The sequence below is a fragment of the Arvicola amphibius genome, chromosome 5 (assembly GCF_903992535.2).
Source record: "Arvicola amphibius chromosome 5, mArvAmp1.2, whole genome shotgun sequence".
NCBI lineage: Eukaryota > Metazoa > Chordata > Mammalia > Rodentia > Cricetidae > Arvicola > Arvicola amphibius.
The window spans coordinates 14,569,628-14,593,416 of record NC_052051.1 but is presented as its reverse complement, the minus strand read 5'-3'; the positions used below and the strand labels follow the sequence as shown (position 1 = coordinate 14,593,416).

The 23,789-nt window shown below is 42.2% G+C and overlaps 1 protein-coding gene across 1 annotated transcript; it reads left to right on the top strand.

Annotated features, from left to right (window-relative positions):
- The first annotated feature begins 603 nt into the window (after window positions 1-603).
- Ywhab (tyrosine 3-monooxygenase/tryptophan 5-monooxygenase activation protein beta) lies at window positions 604-23,048 on the top strand. Its single transcript, XM_038331128.2, is given in 8 exon segments — window positions 604-824; window positions 15,897-16,198; window positions 18,306-18,388; window positions 18,390-18,427; window positions 19,582-19,723; window positions 19,725-19,743; window positions 20,649-20,745; window positions 21,186-23,048. Coding segments are annotated over 7 exon segments (708 nt in total). The 5' UTR covers window positions 604-824; window positions 15,897-15,898; the 3' UTR covers window positions 21,215-23,048.
- Window positions 23,049-23,789: the final 741 nt, after the last annotated feature.

Sequence of the window (23,789 nt, the reverse complement as noted above, 5' to 3'; positions counted from 1 at the left end):
GGGACCAGGGAATTTCAACGAAGAAAGGATGTACACGGGTTGTTTTTCTTAAAACCTTGAGGATGTTCTGTTCCTAACACTTGATGTAGCTTCCTCGGTCTAGGGAAGGAACAGTAAGTACCTTTTGAACCGAAAATATGAATTAACTGAAAATGTAGGGCTGAGCCATTTCTGTTCTCCTTCGGTTACAAGCAATCCCTTAGCTCACAGCTAATAGAACTGCTAGAGACTCCGATCCCGCGAGGATTATTTTCAGGGTGGGGTGGAAACTTATGACCCCGAACCTGGACCAAAAATGCTCCAAGCTTCAGAACCATCCGTCCTGGAGCTCGCCCTGTTCTCACACATCGCAGCCCAGGGGCGGTCATCTCAGCTCCGCCCTCTCTTCTTCCTCCTCTTCCTGCTCCCCCACCCCACTTCCTTTCCCTGCGTCCGCCCCCTCCTCGCTTCCACCCAGGCCCTGCGCCCTCCCACGACCGCTCCCTCTAGGCCCTCCGTGACTTCCCCTCCTCCCGGCTATCACCGCCCTTCTCGGGAGGACGAGGCAACCCCGTGCCTCGCTCACCCAATGAAGAGCCGACTCAGGGTGGGGCGGGACTTGGGCTAGAGCGGAAGTGGTGGCCGGAGCGGAAGTGCAGCTGCCGCCACCGCCGCCGCCGATTCCGGAGCCGGGTAGCCGCCGCCGCCGCCGCCACTGCCACTGCAGCTACGGTCGCCGCCACCGCCGCTGCCGCCACCACCGCCTGAGGAGTGGGCCTGGGAAAGACGTAGTCGCCGCCCTCCGAGCTTCCCGGAAGAGCCTTTGCTCTCTACAGCCCTCCACGGTGAGTGCGGCGCGGCTCCCAGGGGCCCCAGCGCGAAGCCCCTTCTCGGGCGGCGGCCGCGGCCCGTCTCGCCACCGCCCCTCCCCGCTTCCGGCCAGGCCTGCGCCTCCGCGGGAAGCCCGGGCTTCTCTCTCGGAGGGCCGCACGGGGTGCGGCCGGGCACGGCTGGGCACGGCTGGGCTGCGGACTCCCCTCGGCAGGTCCTCTGCTCGGCGCCGCCCCTGCCTGCTCCCCTACGGCCCTGAGCCATCCCTCTGGGCCTGTCAACCTCGCTCCTTTGTGGCTTTCAAAAACTGCAATGTAGTCGAAGGCGAGCGAGTTCCCCCGAGCTGCGACGCCCCTGCTGCGCTCCCCTGGATGAGTAAGGGTTTAACCTTGGCGACAGCTGGGGCGAATCCCTCTCCCACTTTGCAGTAAAGCTGTTTCATCATCGCTGGTGTGGAAAACCCTGCTGGACCCGAGATTCTCTGACAGCAGGGTTGAGGTTTGAATCTAGAAATGGAATTGTCCGAATCGTTTTACTGATTCAAACTGGATTCCCAGTGGGGCGGGGGAAGATCAGGTTGAGAATTGAGGCTTCTCATGCTGTTTGTCGTCATTTTACTGCCATAACCTCGTGGGTCTGCGCCCCGAGTTCCTCCATACATTTTTGTTTGTTGGTTTTGTCTCTTACTATTTGAAATTTTTCTGTTGGTGGGGAAGGAGTGGGCAGGATGTGGACCCTTCTCTTTCCAAGATGAGCGCATCTGGGTCTATTGCAAATGGAGAACTTGCGTGCAGGGAGGATTCCAAAGGTGGCAGCGTTTATGAGCATTTGCCAACCTCTCTGTAAAAATAAGGCTTGTCCTTGCCTTCAGTACATTCTCTCTGGTAAGAGCAGATAGCATTCGACCCCTGATTTTACATGTCTGGTGTGGGAGGTGGAATCTGCAAGATGCTATGAGTCTGTGTTATCACGGGCCAATGCTGAAAGGTGCAACCCTTAGAGAATATGAAAATTATATTTCTTACTGTATCTCAGGTGTTTCTGTGAAACCGCACACCTACAGTGTATAGGACTGAACACGTGGTTACTCAGCGTTTTACATTTAGCTGCTGAGAAATTATACAAATATTTGGCTCTTGGTGGATTTCTTTTTGACTGCCTCCACCCAGCTAGCCTCATTTCTTAGTTTTTTTTTTTTTTATTTTTTTTAAATCAATGTTTTTAGTAGCATATAGCTGGAGAATATTGGTTATTTTTTCCCCACCCAAGTTAGAATTTTAAGCATGACCTTAGAAATGGAAGACTGAAAATCCAGTACCAATTGCTAAATTATTTTTCCTACTTCTGCCTTCAAACAAGATGAGAAACCACCCTACAAATGAAGTCTTTATGAGAAATGAGGTGATTTGGCCTAAGCCACATACCTATTTTCAGATTGAATATCCTCTCTCATCTGTGGCAAGTATTTATGGACTGTCAGCCCCTGGAGTATGGCTCTTACCCTGTTATCTTCTGTGCATTTCCCATCATGCAGTGCTTGTGCTGTATTGAAGCCATTTTAGACTTGGAGCTGTATGGATCAGGGAGGCAGCCTGTGTGAAACCAGGCCGAGCACATTCCCATGATGCTTGTTCCCTAGGCAGAGTCTCCAGAGATTTGGGCTGCTGCAAAAAGTGCGTTTTTTTTCCCACTTGGCTGTGGATCCAAAAACAGCGCTGAAGTTGATGTTTGGTAAATTTGATTCTGTTCTTTCCCTGTACTGTTTTCTAGCAGTAATCATCTCTGGTTCTTAGCTTCCCTATCTCCACAGTTGTCTGAGACCCTTTGTAAACTCTTAAGTTGTTAAATGTAAGCCTTTGGTTTTGTTGCATTTTAATGGTTGAGTTCACTTCTTTCTCCCTTTCTGATAAGACACAATCTTGTTTTGTCCACTTGCTATTAAAAAATGATGCATTATATAACTTTACATATAGCAGATCCAGTTTTTCTCATCTGTACTGTACAAATGTTTCCTCTTCCCCACCTCTGTGTTAAGCAACCCGGTCTAGTCTCAAGCTCACTGCTTCAGTCTTCTCTCTGCCTCAGGAGCTGGGGTTACAGGTGTGCTCCTCTGTACTGGGCTGGCAATACAAAGTTTGGATGTGTGGTGGCAGACTGAATTCAGATCAGTTCCTGGGATGTTTATTTCTTAATACAAGTAAAATTAATAAAAATAAATTGAACATGAATGGATATATACTGTGATTACTGTGATGTTTAAATATATGTATATATTATGTAATGTTTAAATAGCCTATCTCCTCAGATATGATTTTTGTTTTTAATTTTTCAAGACAGGGTTCCCCTGTAACAGCCCTGACTGTCCTGAAACTCACTCTGTAGACTAGGCTAGCCTTGAACTCACTCAGACCCACCTGCCTCTGCCTCCCGAGTGCTGGTATTAAAGGTGTGCACCACAATCGCCCTGCCAGACATGATTTCTTTGTGGTGAAAAATAAAGTCTTTTCTTTTAGCCCATTGAGAAACACAGCACACAGGGTACATGTTAGTGTAGTCAGGGTACAGTGCACAGCACAGCTGAACTTGCAACACCTATGTAACATAGTGGCCATTGATCAGCCTTTATCTTTTAGAGTTATCAGATTTTTGACTGTGCATATACATGAGTCTACATTTAGATTAGGTATTGCATATGTGCCTATAGACAAGTACAAAATCTACCCGTTGTGACTTAGTCGATAGCTTCTAAGGATCATCAGGTTAAATGGTCTGATCACACTATCCCCACTTGTAGCACTTTGTATGTGCCAGGCTTCGTCATAAAGCACTTTAAGCATTATTTAGTCTTCAGCCAATGAAAGGTAAGTACTGTTAGCTTCATTGTATAGATGAGGAAACTGAAGTGGAGAAATTAGAACTTTTTTCAAGGAGACACATACATGTAGCACAGAATTAACCACTAAAATCAGGAGTTACGCCTAGGTCGTTTGACTCTAGGTAATGATTTGAACAACATGTATTCCATGACCACCTTACTTTTTTGTACCTGCATCCTGTTAATGTGTTGAAGCTGTAATTTCATCTGTTCTTAAAGGCGTATGCAATGCTGTTCTCATGTAGGGCAATATTGCTGGTGAAAGCTGCTGAAGAGTCCAGTGTTTGGGTACTCTACAGAAAATCACCCTAGGGTCTGGTTTACTATATTTTAGCTATAGCTATCATTTAGTGTTACTTATACCACTTTGTAGTAATCTAGGTTCTTATTTTGTCTAGGAGAAGAAAAAGAGAGTCTATCTCTTCCTGTAAGTAGGGAGAAGCTACTAAGTTACTGCATCTATAAAAACTGCTCCCTGCTCTTTCAGTGGCATCAGGCAAAAGCAGTTATGTCAGCAAGGAACCCTAGAAACTATAACTTCTTTGTAAACAGAAGTTTAAAGATGCTTGGTTGCCCCAGCATGACTTGCCTTTAATCTCAGCACTTGGGAGGCAGGGACAGGCTGATCTTTATGAGTTTGAGGACAGTGTGGTCTACATAGTGAGTTTCAGGATATCTAGAGCTACACAGCAAGACTCTGACTTAAAAAATAAATAAGAGGATCCCTGCTTTATCCATTTACCTAAGGAGATGAGAGTTCACTCTAGAGGCCAGGAGAATATAGTTACATAATGACTCTTTAACTTTAGATCTGTCTTCACTACATGAAAAGGATTGTAGTAGATCGGTGTTTCATAATGAGAAACAGTTGGAGGTAGACTCAGAGGGGATTTTCCTAAGGAGAACGTTGAAGAGATATGGATTTAAAGTACTTTTCTGTTCTGTGATATGTCTGCTAAAAGCAGCTTACAAGGCTGCTTTCTGAAGGACAGTTAGATGTTTCTGGTACTTGTAATGAGATGAAAGTGAGTGGCGGCCTCACAAAAGCAAGCTGTTCTGGAGATTGTAGGTAAATTTTTTTCCCCTTCAAGTTCTGGCCAGTTCTTGATTATGTAAGTTTTCCTATTGTGGTTGTTTATTTCATTGTTTTCCTTAAAGACTCATCTAGAAGAGTTATTTCTGAATGGCCATGACAAACAGATGAAAAGCCAAATGAAAGTAGCTATAAGCCTGGTCTGCTGCTGTCTGTCGCCATGGGGAGAGCCTTAACACTAGAGCTCATGTGACATGAGTATGACGACTGTAACACTTAAATTATTTCTTCATCACAATTCAGTTATACATCTAAGTGTTGGGAATCATACCTTATCTTAGAAAGAAACATTTAACTTCAGAATTAATGTTGAGGGGCTGGTGAAATGGCTTAGCTGTTAAAGGTGTTTGCCACCAAACCTGAGATCCTGGTACCCACATAGTGAAGGAGAGAACCAACTCCCTCAAATTGTCTTCTGACTTCCATGTGCATACAAAAGAAATGTCAGCAACTTTTTAAATTAATATTGCAGACTCAGGAGACAGCTTTGTTGGTAAATGTTTACTATGCAAGCATAAGGGTCTGTGTTTGGTCCTCAGCACCCACAGGAAAACATGTGTTGTGCATCTATAATCCCAGTTCTGGGAATGTGGAAACAAGAATGCCCGGGGCTCTGTGGCTGGTCAGAGAGAGATCTGACTCAAATACAAAAAACCCAGCCCCCAAGGATAGCTCCTGCAGAGTGACACTCAAAAAATTGACCTGTGATTTCCATACATACATATTGAGGTAGATTCCCAGCTCTGCCATGAATAGCTAGGCTGTGTGACCCTGAGTAAGTTACTCTTTACATGTGTAAAAGGAGATGGTGCCACCTTTCTCATAGGTATCTAGTATTGTATGAATTGATACAAATTCCTAAGGGCTTTATCCATTCAGCAGACCATAAATGATAGTGTTGTTACTTAGCCTTTTAGCTGTTCTGGGTTTTTTATAGGTGCCTGATACCTTTGTATGGATATTGTTTGAAAATATTTTATGGACTTGTTGGAGTCCAGTTTGAATCTCTCTTTTAATTATTTTTATTTTATGTGCATTGGTGTTTTGCCTGTATGTCTGTGTAAAGGTGTCATATTCACTGGAACTGAACTACAGAGAATTGGGAGCTTCCATGTGGGTTCTGGGCATTGAACCCATGCCCTGTGGAAGAACAGTCAGTGTTGTTAATCGCTGAGCCATGTCTCCAGCCCCCAGTTTGAATCTCTTAAGTATGCTTGGTAGCTGAAAAATTAGTAATCAAAAAGCCTAGTGCTGTGTCTTGATTTGAGGTGAGGTGGTACTTTGAAAAGTCCAGCTGGATATGGTTGTTCACACCTCGTAACCCCAGCATTCAAGAGGTTGAAGCAACAGAATTGCCAAGAGTTTGAGGCCAGGCTAGGCTGAATAGTGAGTTCCCAGCTAATTTAAGTTACAGAGTGAGACCGAAAGCAACCAAAAAAAGTAGTCTAAAGTAGACTGTATATGATGTGGTCTGTATTTTATAGGTCAGTGTGACCTGCCTGCTTCTGTCCACATGGAAAATAACAGCTTGTTCACTTTTTTAAAATTCATCAATGATTGAGTGGCTTGAGATTTAGTGTGGTGGACATGGGATAATTAATAGTCTGGATTCCTAACTTAAGCTTACAGCCCACTGTAGGTGCCAATAAAGGTGTTTACAATAATCTCTGAGAGTCATATTCTAGAAATAAGCATAAGTAATTAACACATGCTATCCTTTTTAAATCCTTAAAGAGTTGTTCTCTTTAGATTTAAGAGAAATGAGGTGCATATTGAGTGTCCCTTACTCATTGACCATTAATTTCTGTGTGGAATATGTTGTCATTGCCATTGACTTGCGTGCTTGCAGACTCCTAACAAGTTAATCGTGAATTAAATGTATTCCTTTTAAATGACTGGGTATGTTTAGGGTAGTATGGCTATAGATGATTTATACCTTTAAAATTATTTAGCAATGGGGAATACTGTTTATTACCTCTGATTCCTACAGATAACATTAGAAGCATCGAAGCGGGAGTATGAAATAGGACTCCAGAACCTGGAGCAGTTACTTGCTCTGGATTATCACCATGTTTGCTTTCATGTGCTTTCAAATCGAGTTAAATGGAGTTGGGGTATTTATTTTTGAACAGTTAAAATAAATAAATGACTACCGTAAGCCAAAAAGTTTGAGTTCTCATTATGTGTAATTCAAGTGCTTGAACATTGTGCAAAGTTCTATAGGTATCATACAACATCTCCTAATAAGGAGCTCCCCTCCCCATGGATGTGTGTCATTTACTGGTTCAGAGATGACTTTTAACCAGTGGCTACACCCCTGAAGCAAAATGACTCCCCCATGCCAACAGTTATTCACTGCCAATAGATCCTCAACTAGATGTGGGGCCTCATTTGCCTTGCCCCCATCCATTCTAGAATGTTAACAGGCCCTGTCTTGTTCAGGTAACCACAGCTGATGGGGATCATGAGTGCAACAACCACATCATGTCTAGAAGACAAATTCTCAGCCTTTCTTCATGTCCTCTGGCTCGCACAGTCTTCAGATGCCTGCAGTGTTCCCAATCGGGCAGTAATCACTTATTTTCAGCACTTTGACCAGTTGCAAGTCTGCATTATCCACTGTCTACTGCAAAAGAAGCGTTTCCGACCAAGGTTGAGATGAATACTAATCTATTGGTATAAGCATAGATATGTAGAAGGCAGTTTGACAGCATGTCTGCTTAATAAAACAATAGTAGTAGCTTCCCCCCAGGGTCTAGAACCTCCTTTTAGCAGTGGGCTTTGGATTCCTGTGGAATCCATGCCCTTGAATCTAATGGGAAAGTGATTTTGCTCCTGTTGTTTCTGTTGCTGTGGTAAAATATCTGACCAAAAGCAGCAGAGGAGAAAAAGTTTATTCAGTTTAAAATTCTCTCCAATTTCTCCCAAACCTTTCCACCCTCAGTAGTTCCACCTTTGTCCCCTTCCTCCCTTGGGCTCTCTTCCCTTCCACTCTCATGGTCCTCCTAGCTTTCTGACTTCCACAGACACTTAAACACACAAATCCAAGACCAGAGCTGGAGTCTGGGCCTGGGTTCCCTCACTTAATGTGATAGTTTGCAGTTTCATCCATTTTCCTGTGACTTTTCTTATTTTCTTCACAGCAGAGTAAAATTCATTTCATGTAAATATGCTTAGTAGATGGATACCTCGGCTGAATGTTGCCTAGGTTTTGTAAAACAGCAGGTGTTAATATGGATGTGCAGGTGTGTCTGGAAAGATAAATTGGTGAATTGCATTGAGTGGCTTCATTATAATGGTGGGGTAGCCTTTGAAGTCTGTTCATAGGGTCAGTATTGGGCACCTTTATCAATCAGAATTGGCATGTCTTTGGATTGATCACTTATAGCAGCAGATTAGTTTATTGTTGTGCATGTTATTTATTCACACTAGGACACACTGCTTATCACTGGTGGGGTTTCTTGGTTGGGTTTGGTGTGTGTGTGTGTGTGTGTGTGTGTGTTGCTTGTTTTTCAAGACAGTGTTTCAACACTGGTGGTTTTTAAGTTAAGTATTGGTTCGTTGGGCATAATTAGTAAAGATAATTGAAAACCTATGTGAAAGATGGGGCCTGGGCATGCTTGTAATCCCAACACTAAGGTCATAGGAGGCAGGAGTACAGAAATTCAGTTCAAGGTCATTATGATAGTTTCATAGGGAGTTTGGGATCAGCTTGGGCTACCTGAGACCATCTCAAACAAACAACAAAACTCCACAACTGCTGTGGAAGAAGGAAGGGATTTTGTTTTTTCTTCACAATCGGTGTTTGCTGAACATAGAACTCTTGTGTTATAGATATGCTGTTTCTGTTTCCAGCAAATACTCTGTACATGTTTGAATGAAATTAAAGTTTTACAAAACTACATTTTGTGTGTGGAATGGCACAGAGACATTTTGGAGGAGGTGTGTTCATGAGTAGTTTCCTTTGAGAGCCAGAAGTGCTTCATTTGTTTCAGGATAGCACTACCCACCAGCTGACCCCAACGTCTCCTCCCAGGATAGGTAGCTTGGCGTGATCGCTTTTCTTCAGCTGTGATCTGCTTTATGGTGCTGGGGCTGCTGCGGTTGGTGCAGCCCCACCCAGTCACACTCAGCCTGGAGCTCCACCATCTTCCCCACCATCTCATAAAAGGAGCTAGGACACCATCTTTTTAAAAAGATTATCTGTCTGTCGTGTGTGTGTGTGTGTGTGTGTGTGTGTGTGTGTGTGTGTGTGTGTGTGTGTGTTCTTGTGATACGCATCGGGTCCCTGGAGTTGGAGTGACAGGCAGGCAGCTGTGAGTGAGCTCCAGAAATGTATTCTGGAAGTACAACTGATTGCTTCTGAGAGCAGTATGTGCTCTAGCTTCTCAGCCTTCACCCCAGTTCCAGAATTCACATCACTTCATCCTTTTCCCTCTGAGTGTAGTTGGTTGACTTTCCAAGGAGATTCGGATGTGCTGCCTTGTGTTTTGTCATAGTTTAGCTTGAGTATGGGGCACTCTGCTGGGAGTTCTTTTCAACTCCTCTGAGTGAATTTTCTGAAGAATTCTTGGACATACTGGTTACTTCTGCAGGTGATCCAACTCTGAACTCTAGCATTTTGTTTTGTGAAGTATCTTAAGAGTCAGAATTACTTGTCCGTGAACCTTCACTCTGAGCACTGTCTAAGCATCTGGTGTGTATTATCCTCTTTGTCTGCTGTTAATGTTTACTTTTAACACTGCAGAAACAGGTATTAGAGTGTGAGGAAATCACTTCATTGCTTTATATAGTTTCCTATTGGTTTTATGTAGGGCTTTCCTGAAAAGAGAACCATGTTTTCTACAAAGTCAGGTGGTTCTTGACATGTAGATAATGGATCCACATTTTAAAATATTTGTTTGTTTTGTTTTTTGACACAGAGTTTCTCTGTGAAACAGTCCTGGATAGCCTGGAACTCACTCTATAGATGAAGCTGGCCTCTTAACTCGCAGAGATCTATCTACCTGCCTCTACCTCCCAAGTGCTGAATTAAAGGCGTATTTCACCACCACCTGGCTTACATTTTAAATTTTTAACAAGTTATCACACTCAAACTTACTCTTTTTTTAATTGATATTTATTGAGCTCTACATTTTTCTCTGCTCCCCTCCCTGAATCTCCCCTTCCCCCATTCAATACTCCCCTAAGATCCCCATGCTCCCAATTTACTCAGGAGATCTTGTCTTTTTATACTTTCTACTTCCCATGTAGATTAAATCTATGTAAGTCTCTCTTAGTGTCCTCATTGTTGTCTGAGTTCTCTGGGATTGTGGTTTGTAGGCTGGTTTTCTTTGCTTTATGTTTAAAAACCACCTATGTGTGAGTACATGTGATAATTGTCTTTTTGTGTCTGAGTTACCTCACTCAAAATAATGTTTTCTAGCACCATCCATTTTCCTGCAAAATTCAAAATGTCATTTTTTTTCCTGCTGTGCAGTACTCTATTGTGTAAATGGACCACATTTTCCTTATCATTCTTCAGTTGAGGGGCATTTAGGTTGTTTCCAGGTTCTGGCTATGACAAACAAAGCTGCTGTGAACATAGTTGAGCACATGTCCTTGTGGCACAATTGAGCATCCTTTGGATATATACCCAAAAGTGGTATTACTGGGTCTTGAGGAAGAATTTTCTGAGAAATCACCACACTGACATCCAAAGGGGTTGTACCAGTTTGCATTCCCACCAGCAATGCAGAAGTGTTCCCTTTTCCCCACAACCTCTCCAGCATAAGTTGTCATCAGTGTTTTTGATCTTGGCTATTCTTACAGGTATAAGATGGAATCTCAGAGTTGTTTTGATTTGCATTTCTCTAATGACTAAGGATGTTGAACATTTTCTTAAGTGTCTTTCAGCCATTTCAGATTCCTCTGTTGAGAGTTCTCTGTTTAGGTCTGTACTCCATTTTTTTTTTTTTTTATTGGATTATGTGATCTTTTGGTGTCCAATTTCTTGAGTTCTTGTGGCTGGCTTTATGTTGAGGTCTTTGATCCATTTGGACTTGAGTTTTGTGCATGGTGATAGATATGGGTCTATTTTAATTCTTCTACATATTGATATCTAGTTATGCCAGCACCACTTGTCAAACTTACTCTTTTACAATTGAAAGTGTTCTCTTTTTTTTTTTGAAAATATTGTTAATGCTTCTAAAAGCTGGTTCCCATATTCAACTTTTCTTTGTAGTAACTTTTTAAAAGAATATATAGATGAGTGTAGTGATCGTCTGTTTGCTTGACCAGTCTGAAATGACTTCTAAATTTTGACTGACCTCTAACTAGAAAATGTCCCTTAGGAAAAGCATTAGCCAGAGGAATGAGATTGGCTCACATGTACTCTTGGAGCATTGGTTAGCTGAGTTAGCACTTCTTTTGTAGTCACTTTAGTATTGCATTTTGAAATGTTCTTGTGATCTCAGCACTGGGAAGATGGGCAGGAGGATGTAGAATTCCAGGCTACCCTGGGGTTACTTGGTGAGAACCTGTCTGAAAACACCAACGAGGGTTGCAAGTAATGACTTGGCCAGTGTGCCAAGTCTCTGGATTTCCCCAATACTGTTTTTTCTTCAGAAAATTATGGAGTTGGGGGTTTGCCTACAGAGGTTAGAAGACAGTATCTAATCCCACTGGATAGGGTAACCCAAGCGAAGTCCTCTGAAAGAGTAAGAAGTGTGCTAAACATCTGCTTTACAACCACCACTCCCAGTAGCTTGGTTTTTTTTTAACGCTTTTTATTATAAGACAAAATAGGCTCTTCCCCTAGTGCCTATCACAGGCTGTGTTCTTAGGATGACTGTGTAGAAACAAGCAGACCATAGGCACCTCAACCCTCAGCAGTGGGAATGGACGGGTTTTAGAGTTCCAGGTCCTGGGCCTCATCTGGTCTGTCTGTGTTGTGACTGAGACATGGAATAAAATGATTTTAAAAGTAGGGGATAGTCAGGTATGTTGGCACACATCTGTAATGTGAGCACTTGGGAAGCTGAAACACATTCTGAGTTTCAGACCCTGTCTCCAAAAGAAAGAAAAGTCAATTTTAAAAATAAGGATTATAAAAATTTGCCACCTAGAGATAACACTGAAATTACTACCCTTAGCGCAACCCTCCCCTCCTTTTTTCTTTTGGTGTTTTGAGACAGGGTTTCTCAGGGTAACAGCTCTGACTGTCCTAGAACTTGCATCCAGGCTGGCCTTGAACTCACAGAGATCTCCCTGACTCTGCCTTCCAAGTGCTAGGTATGTACTACCACTGCCCGACTACTTTTAGCCATTTTGTGTTGACTTTTCTAATCTTGTGTGTATGCTCTTTAGGAACATTTTAGGAAAGTACTGTGTACCCCTTCATGCACAGCCCTGAACATCTTAAATTTATCTTTCTGTAAAGCTTTCTTGTGAGGCTCCTGCAGTCTGTACTGTTGGCTGTTCTTTATTAAGCATCTCTCTACTGTTGGATATTTGAATTGTTTCCAATATGTCACTAAGCATTTTGTTACATTTATTAGCAAATGCCTGCCAGTCCTGTATCTTGATGATTCCAGTGGCCTAGAACAGACAGATTGACACCCATCGTTACCCTGTGGGTGTTCTGAGAACTTCTGTTCTCATGCATGTCAGTGCACTGGCTCACTGCCAGTCTAGAATGGCCTCTGGGGAGCCGTCTGTCCTGGTAGAAAGCAAATAAAGGCTGTGACCCTCATTGAAAGTCTCAGAAGAAATGCATGCCCTTCCGATAAGCTGCCACTGCCTACTAATTGCGGAAAAGTCTGATTGGCAATTGCTAAAACATCACTGTTAACAAGTATGTCCATTTTGAACTCACTGAGAGAATGAGTCTCATGTTAACATATAATTACTTTCTGTGCAAAGTTCAACCCAGACTCACTTCCTCTTTCCTGGTTTTTTTGTTTGTTTGTTTGTTTGTTTGTTTGTTTATCGTTTTGATACTGGGGATTGAACTCAAGGCCTAGTACACACAAAGCAGGAATTCCTTCACTGAGCTAACACTCTTAACATTTTTTGAAATTATGTATTTTTTTTTAAAAGTTTTTAAAAGCTCACACTCTGGGTTAAAAAAAATGATATATGGACACTTGCGAAGAACTAAGGATCTTCAGATTTGTTTGTGCAGCATGTATTTCTAAGAAAGATCTCATATCTGTTGTTCTTTAATGCCCTATTCCTGGTGTTCACAGCAGCTCTACCAAGGGAGATTCCATTGTCTGCTTTGTAAACTGTAAGGCTTGAGTTTAACAGGATCCTTTTCTGTGCGATAGCAAAATGTGCTTTGACATATGGTGCTTGTTGTCTTCCTGTGTGTTCTTTGTTCTCCCAGTCATGTGTGTTCAAAACCTTAACAGATGCTTACTTGAGCAGTTGAGGCATTACATGTGAATCCTTCCTTTGAGAATAATGTGTGGGGAAACCAAGTAGTCTACCATAGACCAACATAAAGAATCGAGGCTACTATGTAGCAGGTTCCATGTGTATTGAGAGTCCTGTATCGTAGACCAGCATGGACTCTGTAGCCCTAGACAGGTGAATAGAGTTTGTATAGGCAGGAAGCAAAATATCCAGCAGAGCAGTCTAGACGAAGAGACCTGCGTGTTTGAGCAAGGTGCTTACAGGGTATTTGGGAATGTGTACCTGAGACAAGATACCTGTTGAAGATCAGTGGATCAGAAAACCTCACAGGCCATGTTCTGAAAGACTTTGAAAGGTTTAGACTCAAGTGATGAATTAACTAAAGGGGACTTTGCTGGAGTGGAAGACACATGAAGTCCTGAGTTCAAGCCCAACCAGCTTTAAAAAGATAGGTACCAAAAGACAAGTGAAACTAACATTTTTAAATATTCAAAATATCATGGTTTCAAAAGGTGTCACTAAATTACATTTTCTAGTGGTCAGTGGCTATTGGAGCATCTTGGGAAGGTTGATGTAGGAGCCGTGTGAAGGAGAGCCGTGGCCTAGTGAGAAGACAAAAAAGCAGACATGAAGATAGCTGTTTTGATGAAGGACATGTTGTGAGAAGAGAGGCCTGCTGTCAGTTGCTACTCTTTTCACTGTTTCGACTGGCCATGGCAAGGGACTGTGGAAACTTTTAATTAGGAAGTGTCTTTACTGGGAAGGAACTTCAGAGGATGGGCCTGATATCAGAGATGTGAACTAGCTAGAGGTAATGGTGGATGTCACTATCGATGGAGAAAGAGGAACTGTTTCATTTTTCCTTGTCTGTGCTTTCCTCCAAACTACTAGATGTTGTGTAACCCATTTCCTGTTGAAATTGGCCTAGCTGCTCTAAAATCCATGTTATATAAGTCTAGAGTTACATAAGCAACAGGCATTGGGACCTTTATTTTAATGTGTTTTCCTGTTTCTTTGTATGTATAATTGAAAGTTTTAGAAACTGATAGATAAATGAGTATCAGTTTTCTTTTTAAAGACATACATTTAGTCTAAGGTAACATGATGGTTTTAAATCTCAAAGAACTCTGTGACAATGTCAAAGAATCTTGAAATAGTCCCAAACCAAGAATGGCTCCATTTGATTTCAGATTTATTTATTTTTATGTATTTAGGTGTGTATGTATACCTGCATGTGTATCTATCTGTGCACCACTTATGTGTGCCTGTTTCCCTCAGAGGGCATTGTAGCCCTTGGAATTAGAGTTGTAGATAGATGGTTGTGAGCTACTGTGTGTGTGCTGGGAATTAAACCCAAGTCATCTAGAAGAGCAGCCGGTGCTCTGAACTGACTAGCCATCTTTCCTCCCAAAAGTTCTTTTTTGTACTGCATGTGCAGTGTAGCAGAGTCGCTCGGGAACTTGGGCTAGTAGAAGATCACCCTTTGAGGACTATCCATGGACTTTTAGGTGACTGCTGTAACGAAGAGGATCTAGGGACCTGTACTTAGTGTGTTCACTGTTTGGGCCTGGAGAACTCTCATTTCTGCTGACATCTCATCAGCAGAAGCACTTGCTGTTTGACTCTTAGCTGCTGTGGTATGCTGGGAAGTGAACAGTGAGAAGAGGCTTCTGTATTACTGGGTATTGAGCTAAGGCTGCTTTTTAAAAATAAAATTTTAGCCGGGCGGTGGTGGTGCACGCCTTTAATCCCAGCACTCGGGAGGCAGAGGCAGGTGGATCTCTGTGAGTTCGAGGCCAGCCTGGTCTACAAGAGCTAGTTCCAGGCCAGGCTCTAAAAAAGCTGCAGAGAAACCCTGTCTCGAAAAACCAAAAAATAAAAAAAATTAAAAAATTAAAAAAAATAAAATTTTATGTGTATGGGTGTTGTGTCTATATGTATGCTTGTGGAGCGCATGCATGCCAGTGCTTTCAGAGACCAGAAGTGGGGTGGGGTGCTCGATCCCATAGAACTGGAGACACAGGCAGTTTTGAACTGCCATGTAGATGTTGGGAATTAAATACAGGTTCTTTGGAATAGCAGGTGGAAGTGAGTGCTCTTAATCTCTGAGCCATCTCTCCAACCCCAAATTAAGATCGCTTTTAAAAAGTTAAAGAACCTGTATGTAGCATAACTTAAAAACAATTGTTTCAGGGCGCAGGGGGACTGTCAAGATGGTTTTGGCAAGAAAAGGAGATTGCTGCCGAACTTGATGACCCAAGTTCAGTCCCTGAAACCCGAAACCCACATGGTGCAGGGAGAGAACCAGCTCTGACAGTTGTCCTTCCTCCCCACACATGCCCATGTGTGTGCTCCAATGTGCACGTACACATAAGCAAGTATTTTTAAGTAGTTTCTGTATATCGGGAAGGATGAACAAGCTCTAGAATTGGACAGGCCAGCTAGGAAGCCTTGACGTCACTATGTTCTACTTGCTCTGCTGTTTTGGATACATCATTTTCTTTAATTGTTGTGTTTTCTAAGAAGGTGGAAGGATTATTGGGAATATTCCTACCATGTAGGATTGTTGGTAACAATTGACCAAAATGATTTAAAGGCCTCAGCCCAGTCCTGATTCTGTAGATATTCAGTACATGTCCACGTTCTTGATGGCATTGGAGGGCGCTCTTCTGAGAATGTCAGAAGCCTGACATTGCTTTCTCTGTGCTCTTGCTGTTATAGGAATGACCATGGACAAAAGCGAGCTGGTACAGAAAGCCAAACTTGCTGAGCAGGCTGAGCGCTATGATGATATGGCTGCAGCTATGAAGGCTGTAACAGAACAGGGACATGAACTCTCCAATGAAGAGAGAAATCTACTCTCTGTTGCCTACAAGAATGTGGTAGGTGCCCGTCGTTCTTCCTGGCGTGTCATCTCCAGCATTGAACAGAAAACAGAGAGGAATGAGAAGAAGCAGCAGATGGGCAAAGAGTACCGCGAGAAGATAGAGGCCGAACTGCAGGACATCTGCAACGACGTATTGGTGAGGGCAGCGCTTCTGCTTTTCACGTCTGTCTCTGGGCTCCACGAGTAGTCCAGATACAAACTCTAAAAACAGCTTAGGAGAGAGTGGAGGTGTTCCACTATACTCCAAAGCTGAAAACCATTTGTAATTTATCTAAAGGATGTACTGTAATTTTCATCACTCTTTCTTGATCAGTTCACCTTTTCTGAGATGTTTTCCTTCTCTGAAAAAGATCTGCAACAAACAGGAGCATTTCATCAACATCCTTGGGTTTCTTTAGATACTGAGGTTAGATGGAGAGGATAATCAGAAAGGGGCACTCAGTAGTAGGCTGCTTTAGTAGTCTCAGAAGTGAGTCGTCTAGAAAGGAAGAGATGTCAATGTAAAGGCCCTTGAGCCTCTCCTTGGTCATGCTCTCACAAAGTGTAGAACTTTGATATTGAAGATTAGGCACATCTGCCAGCTGCCAGTGTACAGTCCAAAGCCAAATCAGAGGTGGTATGGGGCTTCTGTGTGTTATATGCACTACGGTCAGGTGGTACAGCCTTCTTAATACATTGGGGTTGGACGGGAGGATTGGTTGCCTAGTCCTAGAATACTCATAATTATATTCTTTCCCTCATGTCTGGAGCCCACTGGGAACATTTATTTTCTATGGAAACTGAAGGCTGCTTTAAAGGGAAAAGGGAGTTAACACGTACTGATTTCCTTCTTACCTACTGTCTGTCTCTCCAGATTACTTCCTTTGACATCTTCTTTTTGAAAACCAGTGTAAAGCTTGTCATCTGTCAGGCAGCACTCCTCCACCCCTAACCCACAGGAGTTACACCCTCTGTCTGCACAATATTTTAAAGCTGCCCTCTTGCATACTCTGAGAATGATTCATGAAATCCTCGATAGCTGAGCTTTGCTTGAGCTTCTCTTTTTATAGATTCTTGGTATAAGATAAGAGTTTCATGGGTTTTAAACTTGTTTCCTGTCGGTTGTTTGGGGGTTTGTTAATGGTGCAATAATTCCTGAATGTAGGTACATCTGGTATTCAGATGAAGTATGGCATGCATTCCAAAGGCAAGAAGAGTTCCATAATTCCTGAAATGTAGACCAGCTTTTAAGAGCATCTGAAAGAATGTGAAGAAGAGCATGGTACTTACTGCCTCTTAACCAGTTTTTCAGGATGCCACATTCTAAAACAACTCTTCGAAATATTGCTCTGTATACGAAGCTTGGACTCCTTCAGAACCCACTTTTGTTGTAAGCATAAATGTTTAAGGAATTTGTTATTAATAATAGAACTAGACTTTCTGAGTGCTTACTACGTGCCAAGCAGCGTGTTAAGCACTAAATTGTACGTTACCTTGCTTGTCCTTATAATGCCTTAGAAGGTGGCCATGCTGGTCTCCTTTCCCCTCCCCCACTATACAGCCAAGGACTCTGAGGCTGGGGTCCTAAGTCTCTCCAGGGTCGTGTGGAAACATCAGTAAGCGTCAGAAGGTTTCTTCCCCAGGTTGGTCAGATGAATTTTAAACTTAGTCTTGGTGTTTTGTTCTATTGCTGGCTTGTTTTTTTTTTTCCTTCCTAGAATGGAAGACCCACACACACTCACAATTACAGAAGTAATACAAGGTGAATGGGGTTTTTGTTTGTTTTTAAGAAAGCGACACGAGTACAGAGTAAAAGTTCCTTCTAGTGTTATTATCCAGAGAAGCATTATTATTAATGGGCTCCTCCAAGGCTTTCCCCATGTTTTGTGTGCATGCACCCACGCCTATTTTAATACTAAAGTGATGCTTTTGTTGACGGTCCTTTCCATGTAGATTTGTGTTAGCGGTGTGGCTCTGTGCCGTCCTTTTTACATCGCATCCCACTGTAGCGGCTGCATTATAACCAGCTCTCAGTGTCAGAGTGGCTTATAAACTCGAGAGTGCAGGGTCTGCTCCTAGGACTTGGCCTAAACAGTATTTAGCAGCTTGAATGAAAATTGGTTGGGTTTTTCTCTTTTGTTGTGTTAGCATTTTTTATTTTAGTCTTCAGAAAAATCAGTAGTAGTAGTTCATATCTTGAATCTCAAATGTAATTTTAACATCTCAGAAGCAATTCAAAATTCTTAATGTGAATCACTTTTTAGGAGCTGTTGGACAAATATCTCATTCCCAATGCTACACAGCCAGAAAGCAAGGTGTTCTACTTAAAAATGAAAGGAGACTATTTATGTTCTCTCTGAAGTTGCATCTGGAGACAATAAACAAAGTAAGTAAAGTTTAAAAAAAAGTCAGTAGGAGGGCTAATATTTCATAATGAAATCCATTTTTACTATATATACTATGATCACAATAATGAGAATTTCAGATGTCACAGATCTGTCATGTATGGGGTCACGGATTAGCAAATCTCTTTATATAATAGACAGATATGAAGGGTATTAGGTATTAGTTTGGTATGTTTGTATTTGGTGACCTCTTACCTAAGAATTGATGGTTCTCTTTTTATAGGAAAAACTGGAAAATATAGCAGTTCACCTTGGCCATGACTTTGCTTTACCCAGTTTTATTTTAGTTACTACAACTGTAGTCTGACGTCTAGGGTGGAAAATTCCAAAGATATATGAGAAATTTTGCCCGAGTTACCCTGTATGGGCTAGCCACCTATTACTTACCTAGTTGCCATATTGGTTTACTTGATTGAACTCTTTCTAGCATGGTACTGCTTGTGTTCAAGTTATGTACTGATTTCCCAGAGTACAAGCTTACATTACAGTGGTTACAGTGTATTTGGTAGAGCTGTTCTGTTAATCTCTGGAGTTACCTTGAGCACATCTGATAGGTTTCAGCACTCTCTAGTTTCAGGTATCTACATATGAGCAAGACTGCTGTGTGAGACTGCCACAGGGATGCATTTCTTTCAGAATATGGCTACAGTGATGTGATTTAGCTGCTTTATTGATTGCTGTGTGCCAAGTATTTGGGGATGCATTATCCTCTTAGCACTTTGAATTGGGTGTCTCACATTTTTCCAATAAGAGAAACCAGTTATATATACCGACTTTTTGCTGCTCTAGTCCACATACTGGGTGAGTTAAGTTGAGAATTTGAGCTTGGTCCTTTGCTGACCTTAAACCTCATTTTTTTCACTAGACTATATTTTCCACAATTAGTCTTATGAAGGCTGTATCTGTATTTCTTGGCTGCTTTAATAGACTTCACCATAATTGTCTGTTTTCTTCCAAAGTATTTAATATAGTGCTTAGCATAAACATTTAACAATATTTAAATTGAATAGTGAAAACATTGACCTTTATTTTGATAGCTCATTTGCTTTAGCCTTGTATACTAAAGTAACTTGTACTGCATCCCATGTGTGATGCAGCCTATGCAAGAAGCTGACCCTTTTTATCTTCTTCCTAGCCACTGTGTCGAACTCCCAGCAGGCTTACCAAGAAGCATTTGAAATTAGTAAGAAAGAAATGCAGCCCACCACACCCGATTCGACTTGGGCTGGCGCTGAATTCTCAGTCTTCTACTATGAGATTCTAAACTCTCCTGAAAGGCCTGCGCCTCGCCAAAACGGTGAGGCTATTTCCAAGAACTTCCTTCTATTTTATGAACAGTCCTCACTGCCTTGGATTTTTAAACATTTCTGGGGAGTAGGGTTTTTAGGAAATAAATACAGAACTGTTAGTTGGTGCTTTTATGTGGATATATGTTAACTTTTGTTTTGTTTTGTCTGATTACTATTGGGGTCTTTGGTAGAACCTTCAAGGTAAAGTGGTGGTTCTCAACAAGCTTTGGCATTGCCATCTTTGTGCCAAGATAGGAAAGACATAATGAAAGAAATGAGATCCCATTGTGTGTGTGTGTGTGTGTGTGTGTGTGTGTGTGTGTGTTTTGTTTTGTTTTGTTTTGTTTTTTGAGACAGGGTTTCTCTGTAGCTTTGGAGGCAGTCCTGGAACTTGTTATGTAGACCAGGCTGGCCTCAAACTCAGAGATCCACCTGCCTCTGCCTCCTAAGTACTGGGATTAAAGGCATGTGCCACCACTGTCCGACTTGAGATCCCATTTTGTTTGTGCTGTATTACTTCCGGTCTTCTTTGGGGAGCTTTCTCTCCTATGCATGAAGCTTTAATTTGGAAAGGGTACCTGCAGTGATTTCTACAACTTGAACCCCTGAGATAAATCAAGCTTAGTGAGGTGAGCTTTGCTGTTCTCCCCTTTGACCTTTGTGTTCAGGCCTTTTTATTTTAAAGAAAAATAGAACCACTTTGGCAGTTTAAAAACTTGAGTGAGCTTATAGACTAAATGTGCTAACAGTAACACTGTTTATCATTGCTGGTTGGTGCTTTATACGTGTTAAACATTTGAAACAGCTGGCAGATGTGAGAGGAGATCAGGGCAGTTCCCATCCTCTTTACCTGCAGGAAGGGTAGCACTAAGGCTGAGAATGTCCAGATCTTTCTAATAGCTCTTTGTTTTAGGCATTTGATGAAGCAATTGCTGAACTGGATACACTGAATGAAGAGTCTTACAAAGACAGCACCCTGATCATGCAGCTGCTCAGGGACAATCTCACGTGTTGAGTACTCTGGAGGCTGTTCACCTAGTAATTCCACTGTTATCCAGGATTCAAGAGGGGGTCTGTAAACACTGTGAGTACAGCTTACATTGTTAAGGTAGCCTGTATCTTAGCTGACACGACGCCCTTGCAGTCGTTGTCTGTAGTATGAGGAATTTGAGTGAGGGGCCTGGAAATAGGACCCAGGTTCCCAGCACTCACATAGCAGCTCACAACCATCCGTAGTCCAGTTCTAGGGGGCGTCGTGCCCTCTTTTGACCTCCTAAGGCAGTAGGCATATAAATGATGCACAGACAGTACATGCAGGCAAAACACCTACACATGTAAAATGAAAATGGGAAAAAAAGTTAGTAGTTGAAGTAAAATATACTGGGCCACATCTGAAGAAAATATGAAAATTATCTTTTATTATAGCTTTCTGTTTCCTTTTCTCTTGCAGCTATGGACGTCATAAAACCAGGGAGATGAGGAGATGCTGGAGAGGGCGAGAACTAACGTTGTCATGCTTTGTGATCTGTCTGGTTCACTCTGTATCCTCCACATTATAGCCCTTTGTGCGATAAACAAAACAAAAAAATCGAATGTTGACTTTCGATTTTTCACAGCCTAAGCCTAGCAAAATGGTCCCTGGGATAAACAGCTGGTATTTGTACCTAAAACTCAAACTGGTCCCTAAAAATGCCACGGCATTCTGAAATCTTGACTTGATCAACATTGACAAGGATTATTGTGTGTTTATTTTTACAATACTAACACTGTGATTATGGGGTTTTTAACTTAGCAGAAGCTCTTACTGGTAGGAAAAATAGACCTGAATTATGTATACTTTTTAGAAAGTTTAATCTGATATCCAAATAGTTGCTGAAAAGACAATTCTGTTGTAAAGTTGTACAGAAAGTTGTAGAGATTCTGTTATGGATGCCCGACTTAGGGTGAGATGCTTACCATTGGTATGCCGAGTTTGGTAAACCTGCCTCTGTTGAGGGCTTATCGACCTTGATCAGTATGGGCTGTTGCCACTTAAAAGTTCATGACCACAAATATCTGCATGTCTTCTGAGGAAACTCAAAACCTGAAAGTGAAGTTCTTTGGCTGATAATTGGGCTGTGACCCACAAAAAGGTCCCATGCGCATACACATATGTGACTAAACCCCTTTACTATAGCAGTGTGTTCCTGATTAGCAACTTGTGAAATAGAGTGCTATTTCTGTTTACCCCCTAGCTAAAGGAGAGAAAAAAAAGAGTGGTATATCTTCTGATGGCCATATGAGTTTGCTGGATAATTCCCTTAAGGTTAATGTTCTGTGGAGATGGTCCTCGCCCGAGGAGCACTCAGAGTCTTGGGGTTCTTCCTAGCTTGGAGGGCGGGAATTTTGAGATTTAACATTCTTTCCGTCCTGACTGCTGACTTTGATTCTTTTTCTCTTTAAATTTACAGCTTTCTGCTTCCTTGTGTGCTTCCTTTTGGAAGCCTTTGTTTGTCGTTACTGTCAGACAGGGGCGAGGCACTGAGCACAGTGGTGAGCAAGCCTTGCTTGGGGTGCTGGGAAGGAGGGCCCTGCCCGCACCGCCACCCGTCCTCTCTAGTCCTCGGCACAGTTGTCCTTCAGTCCATGACTCAAATCGAAAAAGTATTTTTAAGTATCCATGATTTCTCCCTATTGCAGCAGCCCTGATAATGCTTGTTAGTGCCTGTCACCAGATCCTCCCAGTGTACTCATCCAGCTCAGTTCTCAGACATGTCTAAACAAGACCCTAGAGCACAGGGAAGTTGCATGGACACTACAATAGAGAGAACCAAGAACAGCCAGGCCCGTATTCCCAGTATCACCCCCTACCTTGACATTCCATGTAGCTGTAGAGTCCGTTTGTCCTCTGCTGAAATGAGAAAAGAATTCATGCACTGATTTAAAACCAATAAAAAATTTTAAAAAAATAAAAAAAAAAAACACCAAAAAAAAAAAAATCCCTTGTTTCTAGCTGAACAAAAATTTGCAGTTAATCTTGGCGCTTGACGACGCGGTAGTGGGTGTGGAACCAAGCCTGTCTGTGCAATCTGGTAGCTCTTTGCTCTTTTTTTTTCCTTACCAGTATCTGCCTAACGTTTTGCTTCGGTGGTGGTTATATTTACTAGCAAGCACACCGTGGTGTGAAAATAGTATAGCAAAAAGAAAAAGAAAAAACCCCAGTTACTGATGTACTAGATTCGTGTATGTCTTTTAAACATTCTAGTTTCACCTTACACAGAGTAATCAGGAAAATGTAAAAACTCAAAAGTGAAATAAAACATTTTATCAGTTAGTTGCCTGTGGATTGATGTGTCACCACCTATCTGTCACTCTCCAGGGCTATTCTAAGCACACCTATTTTGGGCTTTTTTTTTTTTTTTTTTAATACTTTTATTTAACCTTTAGAGCCAGCAGTAAGACTGTGTTTCTGTTAGGTTGGATGTGATCCTTGCCATCTTAAACCAGAGCAGGTGTGATCAGTTACCTGTGCAAGGCCTGCACCCAGAATGGCATGTGTTTGTTTGTCTTTCTTTTTAGGAGGGAACGGGGGCAATATTTCACAAGATTACGTAAGCACTTTGGCTGGTGACGAGCACAGATGGCAGCACTGCTGGTGGCTTAGCTGCTTTTAAGTGGTACAGGGGACTTGACAGTGATGCAGGTGCCCTTGAACCTGCGCAGGCCCCTTCCCATCAGTATCCCAATAAAGCTTAACTAGTTTGCCAATCGACTTGGATGGAATCCTTCCTTTCTTTAGTCTCTTAGTATCTTCCCTATCTATAGTAAATAGATGTGTCTATATCTCCCCTAGGAAAAAAGCCCTGTGATACTCTATGTCAACAAAACCAAAGGCAGTCCTAGGAGGAGCAGTTAATGGCCCCTAGCTATAGGTGATAAGGCATACAACTGAGCCAAGTGTCAGAGGAACCCCCAGGTGACAGTTTTTGTCTGTAACAGGGTCTGCCAGGTAAGGGATGTCCCCCCTCCCCAAGTAGCTGGTGGACAAGTATGTTACAGTCCCTGAAAGCTATGG